The 12,225-nt window shown below is 33.1% G+C and overlaps 3 protein-coding genes across 5 annotated transcripts; 2 read left to right on the top strand and 1 right to left on the bottom strand.

Annotated features, from left to right (window-relative positions):
* Positions 1-310: 310 nt before the first annotated feature.
* LOC110823768 (uncharacterized) lies at positions 311-2,487 on the top strand. Of its 3 annotated transcripts, none has more exons than XM_088213985.1 (2): positions 311-1,142; positions 2,110-2,487. In XM_088213985.1, the coding sequence occupies exons 1-2, from the start codon at positions 500-502 to the stop codon at positions 2,409-2,411; spliced, it is 945 nt and encodes a 314-aa protein (XP_088070111.1). In that variant the 5' UTR covers positions 311-499; the 3' UTR covers positions 2,412-2,487. The 3 variants fall into 3 exon arrangements, with proteins under 3 accessions (XP_088070111.1, XP_021909932.1, XP_021909931.1); XM_022054240.2 differs by lacking the exon at positions 2,110-2,487 and adding an exon at positions 1,369-1,708; XM_022054239.2 differs by having other exon boundaries at positions 312-1,142; positions 2,098-2,487.
* Positions 2,488-5,197: 2,710 nt separating this feature from the next.
* LOC110823576 (defensin Ec-AMP-D2-like) lies at positions 5,198-5,773 on the top strand. Its single transcript, XM_022053974.2, has 2 exons — positions 5,198-5,357; positions 5,453-5,773. Exons 1-2 carry the CDS (start codon positions 5,294-5,296, stop codon positions 5,608-5,610), a joined length of 222 nt encoding a protein of 73 aa, XP_021909666.1. The 5' UTR covers positions 5,198-5,293; the 3' UTR covers positions 5,611-5,773.
* A 1,748-nt stretch (positions 5,774-7,521) lies between these two features.
* LOC110823879 (Pentatricopeptide repeat (PPR-like) superfamily protein) lies at positions 7,522-9,651 on the bottom strand. Its single transcript, XM_022054376.2, has one exon. It carries the CDS (start codon positions 9,586-9,588, stop codon positions 7,741-7,743), a length of 1,848 nt encoding a protein of 615 aa, XP_021910068.2. The 5' UTR covers positions 9,589-9,651; the 3' UTR covers positions 7,522-7,740.
* Positions 9,652-12,225: the final 2,574 nt, after the last annotated feature.

Genomic DNA, 12,225 nt, shown 5'->3' on the forward strand with positions numbered 1-12,225 from the left:
AATGAGTATGCGGAAAGATTCTAAAAGAATCGTATTGTGGGACGGGTGTTGGGTAAATTTTGTCAGATTAAAATAAAATTATAACAGATTTTCTTCCCAGAATATAAAACCATCTGTTGCCAATATTTCATTCATAGAAAAAAAAAAAAAAAAGCATCTTCTCATGTAATATGCCTACTTTACTTACCATCTAATCAAAAATAATAATAATTATACTTAATTTTACAATTATCGAGTTAATTATTATTAATCAAGACTTTTAAAAGTAACATAGTTAACAATGTTACCTTAAAGAAGATCGGCAGTACGGTTCGTCTCAGTCTCAGCCTATCAACACTCTAGTTTTCTCTTTTACTTCAAAAAATTGAAAAAGGCGAAACTCTCTCTGCTTGTCAGCACTCAGTCTCGTAACCCACAACACAAACCAACAAAACCTATTCAACTCCTACTCTTCTTCTTCCCTCTGTCTCTTCCCCCTTGTTATTTTTTCACAACCACCATGTCCGATCCTCCACCCCCTCCGCCGCCACTTCCCCCACCCATTACCTTCCATGAACAGCAGCCACCGCCACCCACCCACCAGCCCACCACCCGCGACTACCGAAAAGGTAACTGGACCATCCAGGAGACTCTAACCCTCATCACAGCTAAGAGACTCGACGATGAGCGCCGGACCAAACCCACTCCGATCTCCAAACCCGGAGAGCTCCGGTGGAAATGGGTCGAGAACTACTGCTGGGCGCATGGCTGCCATCGCAGCCAGAACCAATGCAACGACAAGTGGGACAATCTCCTCCGTGACTACAAGAAGATCCGTCACTACCATGACTCTTCACCTCCTCATCTCCCTTCTTACTGGTCGCTAGAAAGGCACCACCGTAAGCTCCATAATCTCCCCACCAACATGTCGCTCGAGGTCTTCCAGGCCCTACACGACGTCGTTCAGCGCAAACACCACATCCTTCCCAAGCCTCCTCCTCCTCCGCCGCCCCCGCCGCCGCTACCACCTCCTCCTCCTCTCGCTCTCCCTCCCGCCCCACCACCGCCACCTCCACAACACACCGCTGCTTCCCAACAACCCCCGGACGAAACCATCCCTCCGCCGCCCGACGTGGCTGCTCCCCGCGACGACGAAGCCTCAGGTCCTACTCTTACTCTCCTTGTACGCATCACATCACTTGCTGATAATTACTTTTGTTTTTTTAATTGTCTAAAGGCTAAATTAACAAATTAATTTAATCAGAAAAAAGAAAGAAACAAGTTTTTTTTTTTTTTGTTTTTTTTTTTTCTTCTTCTTCTTCTTCTTCTTCTTTGTCGTTGAGCTTTCTTAATATATTATTGCAAATTTTTTCTCGGTCAAACGTGCAGGGTTGAAAACTCTGCGACATTTATTAGGACCCCCCATTATTCTCATGCTCAAGTACTGTCAATCGCATTTTGATTTGATAAAGTGTAAAATATGTACCGTTGGATTATATGACTTTTGTTTTCTTTGTAAAGCGGCCGCTGGATTTGGACACAGACGATTTGTGTAAGAAGTAAAATCCGTGGGCCGTGGCCCTTATATATTGGATGTAGAATGTAGATTCTCCATGGTTAAAAAAACTGTGTTTTTTTTTTTTTTTTAATTTTCTTTTTTCTCATTAATTTTCTCCCTTGTCTTTTAATTAAAAATAATTAAATAATATCAGTAATTCAGTTCTCGAGAGATGAAGTGTGAAACAATCATTGTTTTTGCATAAAAATATAATTCTTCTATTAAAAAATAATTATTTATTTATTTTTAATCAGATTCTATTTTAGATTATTGATTAAAACTTTTTAAAGTAATATCGGTTGCTGATTCCAATTGAACAATCATTTTCTGCTTAAACTTTATACGATACACACACACATATATACATACATATTTACAATTCTTGAAAAAACACAATCATGCAAGCAGTTGTGTTTGGAACTTGAACTCTGGTGACAGCATGATTGTTAGTAATTTCTACGGCTGCAAGAAATTATCAGAGCTAAAACAAAAGAGAAAGAGAAGTAATCAGGGAAGTAGTTGTGTTGTAAGTAGTAATTAATTTGAATGTGGATTTACAGTGGAAGTTTCAGATTCATCAGAGACAGAATCCAGCGGAAACGATCCCAACAACGAAACAAAACGAAGAAAAGTTGGGAAGATAGGGGCAAGCATCGTCCGGAGCGCGTCGGTGTTGGCGAAAACCCTAAAGAGCTGCGAGGAGAAGAAGGAGAAGCGGCATCAGCAGGTAATGGAACTGGAACAACGAAGACTGCAAATTGAAGAGAGTCGAAATGAAATGAACCGACAAGGGATTGCCAATCTCGTTTCCGCCATGTCCAATCTTTCTGGAGCTATTCACTCGCTTATCTCCACTCATTACGATCAAACTTGACTTTTCGTCTTCCTTTTCATTCATTTGTTAAATACATCTCCGGCTGATCTTCTTTAATTAAGCTTCATTTTTCCAACGAATCTATCTATTATATTCTTTTTAAAAAAAAAAAAAACAAAAACAAAAAATCAGCTTAAGAAATATTGCTTAGTTAATGCTTATTTATGGTTTTTTTCTTATTAATTATTTCATCTCACATTTTCTCATTTGATCCTTAGTTAGGTATATATGTATATAATGCTATATATGCACAGTCCTTGATTAATCAAGATGAAGATGTTGTTGGTTACAAGTTCAGTTTCTCATTCACATGCATGCATGCACGAGCTATAGCTGGGACAAGTAGAATGAAGTCAGGAGAGCATAAAGGTTAATTTATATATCCCACAGTTGGAAGGATGGATATTAGAGGACGTATTAGCAAGTGCCTCAATTCACAAGACTCCTCTCTTATGTAGGAACTACTATATATATGTATAGAGGAAGATCTCTATGTATTCGATACATCTAGCTTAGTTTAATTAATGAAGGGACGCAAAAAGAAGAGAAAAATGCTTGAAAAAGCGCTTACCACAACAAGATAATAGGCACTAGTAATTCAAAGGCACCTTAATCCTCATCTTCTACAGTAAAAATTGTCAATTGGAAGAAGATTCTATTCAACTATCCAAACCCAGGAACCTTCTAAAAACCATGGAGATTGGAGAAAATCCAAATTAATTATGACTTACACGAAACACCATGGTGAGAGGAGACGTTCAAAATTATATTTTGTAAAGATAAAAATGTTGAATTGGGTAATTTTTTTAGTTGTCCGAGTCTCGTAAGAGAGTGGGATATTTGATGTTTTGAATATACGAAACTGGATTTAATAGGAAAATATAAAATATGATTCAACATTTAAAGAGATATATGATTAATTTGGGAACCAAGAGGAAAGATAAGACCCATGAGTTTTGGTCAAAATTATCTGGTGAGTAATGCCAAAATTATATGCTTTAATCTTCTTGCCAATGAAAAGGATTTGATAATTTTGTGGAAAATTTCATTCTTAAATCAACATCCTACTTATTCTCAATACTCACTTTTCATACAATTACCCAAATATCTCATAATAATAATGCTTTTTTTTTTTAATATAATTTAGAAAATAAAATACTTAATTGAGACATTATAATATATATATAATAAGAATACTGTGTTAGAATTTAAGATCATGACTTTTCATATGATATATAAAAGGTCTTCCAATTGTGAGTTTCTTATTAAGACATATATGAATTTAAAACAAGTCGTCAGTTCATATATTAATATTATAAGATATTATGTGATTCAATGACACATAATAACTCTAATTTAATTATATTAAAAGTGCATATTAACTTATTTTAATAAATTACAAAATTCTTTCTTAAGTAATATTTAATTGAGTTTTTTTTTAAATAATAATAAAATATATTCATAACAATATGAATACTTGAACCTCTATTGACCCACTATGAATTAGACTCATTCATTACCTTTAGTTTGAGTTAATGAAATTTAGACTTTCTATGACCACTCTTCTTGTAGAATAAGCACTTGACAATTCCTTGATGGCATTATCAACACCTCCAACATTACTATTGTAGAATTTCTATAGTTTTCAATTATTTTCAGTCTAGACTAGGAAACAAAATTTATTCTTTCTCAAGTACATATTGAGAGATTAACAAATCTAATATTAGTAGTTTTTATATGTCTAAAGAGTTCAACGCATATTGAAGAGAAATATCATATTTTTAAATTCGGATTAAATCTCTCAATTCTCTATCAATATTATATAAGTTTCAATTTTAAGAGCTTATAAATTTTGTATATTTTTTTTTAAAAATAAACTTATAAACTCTTATAAAATAAATTAGCTGAAATACCCCCCCTCAAATTTTCATTTTAGCTGTAGATTAAAATATACAGTATATTATTTTGAATTTATTACTGGTTCACAATTCTAGATATTAAATTTCAAATACACTTAAAATTACATGCATCATAACACTAATAACATTGTTTATAAAAATTATTTAAGTTAATAATTTATACTAAATATAAATAAATATTATATTTAAAACAAAGCATGTATAAATATTTAAGAATATGTCAGACAAAGCTTTGGGCTTAATTAAACTAAATGGGCTAAGGATGATTAATATTGAAAATTTGGTCAGCAAGATCAACTATTTTAGTTTATAATATGATTTAGTTACGAGAAATTACAAATAAGAATGAAAAAATTCTAATTAAGAAAAGATGTTGTAATTTCATCAACTTAAAGATACGTAGCAGAAGCACAATGTGAGTGTGTGTAATGATAATAAAACAGGTGTAAGCTGAATTTGGGATAGGCAGAGACCAGGTAGAAAGAAACTGTAGCTAAGTGGAAGCCAGATTAAAGGGTTCATCAAAAAATTTAAATTATTAAGAAGTCGTGTTATAAAAAATACCCTTTAAATTCATTCAGTTAATTATCTTATAATTAACTAACTAAAAGTTTATTAAATTAATAATTTTGTAATTATATTAGATTAATATTACAACATAGATATAATTAATAAATGTAATAATATAGAAATAAAAAGTACTTCGATCTGGAAAAAATGGTGAAAAGAAAAAAAGGCTGACACTGAAATAAAGATGAAACGCCATTAAATGCAGAGTCAGAGAAATACAGCGCACCAACGGGAAAAAGCCAACAGAAAGAGAATCATTACAATTTTGATTTCTTTTTCCGAAAAGAATTGCTCGAAATAATTCAGATTCCTCCACTAACCCCTTATATAAACCCCTCTTTGTGATTGGTTGTTTGTAGCTCTCATCATTTAATCTCAAATCTCTCCAAGAAGATGAATCGCCAGGGGAAGTTGTTTCCAGCTATCTTCGTCCTTCTCTTGCTTCTCGTTGCAACAGGTTCCTTTTTTTTTTTTTTTCCACTGAAATTCATATTAATGGTTCTCTGTTCAAATCTTACTCGTCTACGGTAACTTAAATCTGTTTGTTGACAGAGATTGGAGAAGCAAGGACATGCGAGTCGCAGAGCCATAGGTTCAAGGGAGCATGTGGGAGCAGGAGCAACTGTGCCGCTGTTTGCCAAACAGAAGGTTTCCACGGTGGTCATTGCCGTGGCTTTCGTCGTCGTTGCTTCTGCACTAAGCATTGTTAGTTCAATGAACTTGTCTTTAATTATTAATAATGTCTTCTTCATCAGACTTCTTCTTTCTCTTTTTCTGGATTCCTAATTTCAGTTTGTAATCTCGTTGTCTTCCACTGTATTGTGTATATCTCTGTGTCGTATGCATATGCCTCCTCTCTGTTCCATGCTTCAACTCTCTCCCTATCTCTCTCTTTCATTTATTTGCATTTAAGTTGAAGGTAATCCGTATCTCCTTGTTTTACAGCGGATTCAAAATGTTTTATGTTTCAAACAGTTGGTAATGTGGTAACCTAAGAGTTTTCAACTCCTTTGACAAGAAATAAATCAAGAAAAAAAACATTACCACTTCAATAACTGGTCAAATTACACTTACAGTGACCCTGTGCTGTTGACGAAATCTGGTCAAATTTAACTGGTAGACAATTTCAGACAAAACTAGGAAATAATGCAGTTGATGTGAACTCTGAAATTATCTGAAAACCCATTGGAAGAAATTAAATTGAAATGGGTATTTGCCAACTTAAACAGCAGGACCAGAAAAATTAAAATCTTGAGTTGACGGAACCAAGTTACAGGATTCACGTAGGAGAAGAAAGCTATGAAGAAATATACTAAACGAAGTGAGAAATTGAGCCATTCGAGGATGAATGAGCCATAAGAACAGCTACCAGAAAGATGAAACCCAATTGTGTAGACTTGGGACAGATTTTAAGGGTGCAATATAAGTGGGAGATGTTTTGATGCATAATTTCTCTGTTTTCTTCATCTTATCCATCCGTAATAATCTAAATAAACCATGTTTGCCTGCAACTTCATGTTCTTGTGTGTTCTTTTTCCATGTAAAAGACAAAAAAAGTTACAACAAATAACTTTTATCGTCATACGATGATATTGATCATATATAATAAAACCAAATCAATATAAAGAGTACCATTTAGAGGCGAAGAAAGGGAAAAGACAGAAAATATAAAACATTATTACATGTGCAGAAAAAACAAGAGAGATGAAGAAATAGACCGAACGTGCTTCGAGGACGAACAGTTAAACCCCTCCAACTCAAAACCAACTGGAGTATATAATAATGGGGAATATGAAACCATAAAATCTTTTAACATATTTGTTAACTCAGTAATATATTTAAATGTGTGTATATATAATGTTGTATAAAATGTTTAAATGAAAGGGTACCAATAATTTGATTTTAAATATCACTTCCTTTGTATCCAAAAAATTGTTCTGAGCATAATAATTTTTGTTACAAAATATACAGTTCAATAATTTTCAGTTAATACAAATTTACACCTTATAGAGTTTTGAATTTTGTTTCACTAGTTGAACATTTTTCATTGAAAGTTAGTACTATTTCAAAATTTAGCCGAGTCATCTTCAAATAAAAAAATAGTATTAAAAATTTAATTTCATTAGACACCTAGTAAAGTTCAAAACTAATTAAGAACTTACTTATAGATATCAAATAAAAAAAGAAAAAATAAAATAAAATAAAAAGCTCAATCTCATTCTTCATTAAAATATGTAAATTGATATTGTAACTGAGTTTTTTTTTTTTTTATGTCCCTTTAATTTAGACATTTATAATATCTAACATATTTTATATTTATTATTTACATAAAAAATATTTATGTATATATTATTTACTTATATTTCAACTCGGAAGGCATTAATTTGGGATTACCCTCTTCTTTTCTTGTGAAAGCCAAAAAAAAAAAAAAAGAGTAAAAAGAAACAAGAAAATAATTTCATAAAAATGGGGGGGGGGGGGGGGGGGGGGGAAGCCTTTCATCTTTTTTCATTACAGAGAATTCTTGGCTTGTCATCCACTTTACAGTGCGTGCAATATATAAAAGATATGGGCCATTTGGCTCTCAACTATCCACAAAACTAAAGTCACAGCACAATCCATTGTTGAACTCTTTACTACATTATATCTTTCGGTTTAATCAAGTGCTGGCAACACAGGTAAGATTTTAATGGCAGCACCTTCAATTGAATAATAGAAAAGAAGAATTTGGAGGTTAATTAATTTGTTGCTTCTCTTCCATTTCCTGTAAGAAAAAAAAACATGTAGCATTTCTCTTGTCTACAATCAAATATTGACAGCCAAAGCAGAGGATGAGGAGTCTATATTGCTTTGAAATTATTTTGCAACCATTTGACCTGCACTTGCAGCCCAGCATCTCTCAAAGCATTCAAAGCAGAATAATACAGCCTCCCATCCATCTGGGTTCCTTCACATTTCATGTCCTGCAAAAGCATCACCAACTCATCCACTCGACTCGTCTTTGAAAAAACACCCACCATGATTCCTGCCATCGCCCTATCAATTACACCTCCATTCCATCTAAACTCATAGTAATAACTCACACACACATCAAATTCCCTTGCCTTATTGTATGCACTTATCACACTTGTGTAAGTAACCTTGTCAGGAGCAACTTTTCTTCTCTTCATTTCCTTCCATATCTTCTCAACTTGCCTCAAGTTCTTGGCCCTTCCTTGCATATCAATCAAAGAATTGTAGATCCATACATTTGGTTGACACCCTTTTTGCTTCATTTTGGCTACAAGCTTCATTGCATCTCTTACCCTCCCTACTTTCCCATACATGGCCACCATGCTAGAGTAAGCCACTACACATTTATCAAACCCCTTTTGCTCCATTTCTAAGAATAACATTTCAGCTTTTTGGTACAGACCAAGACGGAAATAGACATTGATTATGCAAGTATAGGTCACTTGTCCAGGTTTACAACCTTGTGAGGTCAACTCCTCATATACCCTAATTGCGGCTTGATACCCTCTTCTTTTAGAGAAGCCATTAACAATTGCACATAAGATGCAATCAGAAACCTTTATGTTCAGATTCTTCATGGCATTAACAACTTCAAGAGTTTTCTCCACCAACCCTTCTTCAACATACATCAACACAGTCTTGAGAAATGTTTCAGGGTCCCTCAACAGCCTCTTCTCTTCTGCTTCTTTGAAAAGCTGTTCAGCTACCTTTACTTCTCTGATGTTAGCAAAAGAGCATATCAAACAAGAGTAAATTGAAGAATCCTCCAAAATCCCTTTCCTTCCCATGTCTCTAAAGTACTCAAGAGCTTCAAAAGCTCGACCTGATTTGGCCAAGGACTCACATAAGATTCTGTATATATCAGTTGAAAATGGGGTCAAAACTAGTTTCCTGCTCTCAAGCTCATGAAATAAACCTACCACCTTCTCTGTATCGCCAATTTTCTGGTATGCTTCCAGTATCTGGCAATAACATCCCGGGTTTGGAACAATTCCAGCAGATATCATCTTCTCGAAAACCAAGATTGTGCTCCTGAACATGTGCAATTTGTTGTAGCCTCTCATGGCAGAATCAAATGCGAAGACAACTGTGGTGTCATCTGATTCAAAAACTTGAAGTAGACTCTGCACAACTCTGAATTTCCTAGCTCTAATGCAACTACTAACCAATCTTGAACAAGTATAAGCATCAGGCAACACGTTCCAATTCTTAAAATCCTCAGAAAGATATAAAATTGTATCCCATTTCTTTGCTCGCACCAAGTACCTGATCAAATGCTTTAGTGTCGATTTTTCTGGTCTGAACTCTGGCCTTTCTTTTGCTTTCTCGAAGAACTCGAGTCCCTGTCGTCCATTTTGAGGATCCTGCAACAACCCACATAGAACTTGGTTCAAATCATCCTCATCTGCTGCTGAAAACCGTCCTGGCTCTTGAAAATGGAGCTCCAAATCCATGGTGGTTAACTCTGTTGACGTCGTTTCTTCCAGGATCGGAGACCAGCAACCAGAGGAGTTAACATGGAAAATCAAGGGACGAAGCTTGGAGGAACAGGGCGATGGATGAGAGAAAGCAAAAAGGTTTTTGCATGTTGGGGTGAAACCAATTATACGCTGAGCTCTCCCGTAGGTGTTAATGGACGCAGTTAACGAACGGTCAAAAGAAGTCGCGACTGCCATTAATGGAGAGATAACGAGCTTTAAGCAAAAGAAATATGGAAGTGACGATGGTTGCTGTATCGTATGGTAATTCAATGGTACACCTCAACGTCTATATGATGAATTCTATCATGCATCTACTGAACCACTCTGTAGATGACACGTGGAATTTGTGGCCCAATATTATCATAAGGAAATTCCAATTGCCTGTGCAAGTCTTTTTTTTTTTTTTTTTTTTTTTTTTTTTTTTGTTTAGAAATATTTTTCTTTTTTGAAATTCTTTTTTTGTATATATTTAGGAAAGATAATTTGGATGGATTAGATTGTTGCCATGAGGATTATTAGCTAATTGGTTTTTATTACATTTTAGTGTGAAAATTTAAATATTTTTAAGTATTAATATTAAAATAATTAATAATATTATAATTTTTCAATAAAAATGTATAAATTACACAATTTAACTTAAATATACCCATTAACAAAATAAAAATAAAAATATTCGTCATTCAATTAAAAAATAATTGACTTGGTTAATTAATAATGGTGAAATTTATTGGGGTTGGACAGGGCCTACTAATTGCTTTCTATACGTTTGGTTCTTTTTGAGTGTTTGGTTAAATTTAATAACATTGAATTAGTCTATCACATTAAGAGCATGTGTGGTTGAATGTAATAATCCTAATTTAATTGTTGAAAACAATGCACTCCTTTTAAGTTCTAATAGTATTTCGATTCAAATATACTATCCTTTTTCTATCTCTCTCTTCAATTTATTTTAAAAAATATGTACATACTAATTATTCTTTGACTAAATGATAGACAATTTTACTTTTTTATTTTTATTTTATGGGAGTATGAGTTTGGATCATGAGTTACATATTATTTATGTTAAGAAGTTGGGTTATGTGTATTTTTAGTAAAAATTGTATTTTTTTTAAATGCGTCACCTAATTAATAAAATATAAATTTTTATTTAAAAAATTATATATATTATAATCTCTTATGGTATCTTAATATCTCTATTTGTCTTAATTCTTAATATTATTGTTTGTACTAAAAAAACAAAAGAGAAATTTTACTTTATTATTAAATTGTATTATTTCATTAATATAATACTCCTTGGTGAATTTAGAATGTCTTTTTATATTCTCTTATAGATTTAAAGAAGTATACTTGACTACAAGCACAAAAGCTTAATTAATCTCCTTGCATAAAAACCTAAAATTTAATGAAATGAAAATATTGAATTGAGAAAATATAAGTAGAACATTTGAGAATTTTAGAGTTACATTCTTTGCACAGTTAAATCAGAATACCCAATAAAACTACGAGAATGCATCTTAAAAGAGATTAAAATAATAGAAATATAAATGCAACTAAAAAACTAGAGGGCTGACCTCCACAATGTAACTCTGATAAAAAATGGGAGGTAACCTTTAGTCGCTAACTTTTTTACTGTTCAGGATCAAGATCTTAGTCGTCTTGATTTGAAATGGTTAAATAAAAGGAATGAACTACACTAGTACAGTCAAACTACCAACACTTAACAACTTATACGAAAAATCAAATATTTGTAAAAATCATAAAATAATCAATAGAGTCATTTTCTCATTTTTTGGTAAATTCATTTAATTTTAAAAACGTAGTTCATACTCACCTTTTAGGTCCTTAAATAAGACTCGTGAAGGAAATAATTAAGGTAGTAATTCATTAGACATTCTAAGAAACAACAATAATCAAACTTTACTTTTTTTACTTACTTACTGATATTTCTGGGGGTCCATAGGGGTTCCTCCTATACATTGACTTAATATCAAATCTATTAAATAACCAGTCGTCCCCATACCCCCTCCGGTAATAGATGCCAAATGTACCACCATCTCAATACATTGTTTGGTATGAGAGTGAACAAATGCTTCCCAATCCCTTTTGGTATAGGACTTCTCAGCTCCGTTCGACTGAGATAATGTTCACGGTAGGGTTTGCCCTATGTACCAGGTCCGTACACCATTTTTCATGACACTCAGTAAGCCTTCCATATACATATCTTCATTATCAACTAATCATCAATTATATACAAAAATTTTATTTCATAATTTCATAACATTATAACGACAATATAATTTGGTACTTTAATCATTAAAAAAAAGTTGTCAGAACATTTATTTCAAACTAATCAACATATAAGGATAAAACAGTTAAGCTAATGAACGAGAAGACAATTAAAATTAATAAATTAAAGCATACAATATAACAGTAAGCAATTTAGACAACATAGATAAAAATAGGTAACACAAATAAACTATACACTGACCAACTACCGGCTCCATCGATGACCTGTATTTTGTTAATAAAAGATTGTCAATATTCACAAATTTCACCATTTATTATTATTTAAACTTTAATTAACCGTAATTGGAGAAAGGTGAGAGATTTTTACCTCGGGTCGGTATTCGAAACACCACTTTTTTCACTGAAATTCTTAGTGGTTCCCAGATTTCTTGAGTTTTTTCTGTAAAAATTGAAAACACGTGTCACATATCCTGAAATACCCAAAAAATGCAGAAAATAAGGGTTTTAGAATTTTTCAACTAGTTTAGGGTTCTGGCACGGCACTGGCTCTGCCCGCTACGACAATGTCTTCTCCCAGTTTGGCCA

This window comes from Carica papaya, chromosome 2 (assembly GCF_054855325.1).
Source record: "Carica papaya isolate Zhongbai chromosome 2, ASM5485532v1, whole genome shotgun sequence".
Taxonomy (NCBI): domain Eukaryota; kingdom Viridiplantae; phylum Streptophyta; class Magnoliopsida; order Brassicales; family Caricaceae; genus Carica; species Carica papaya.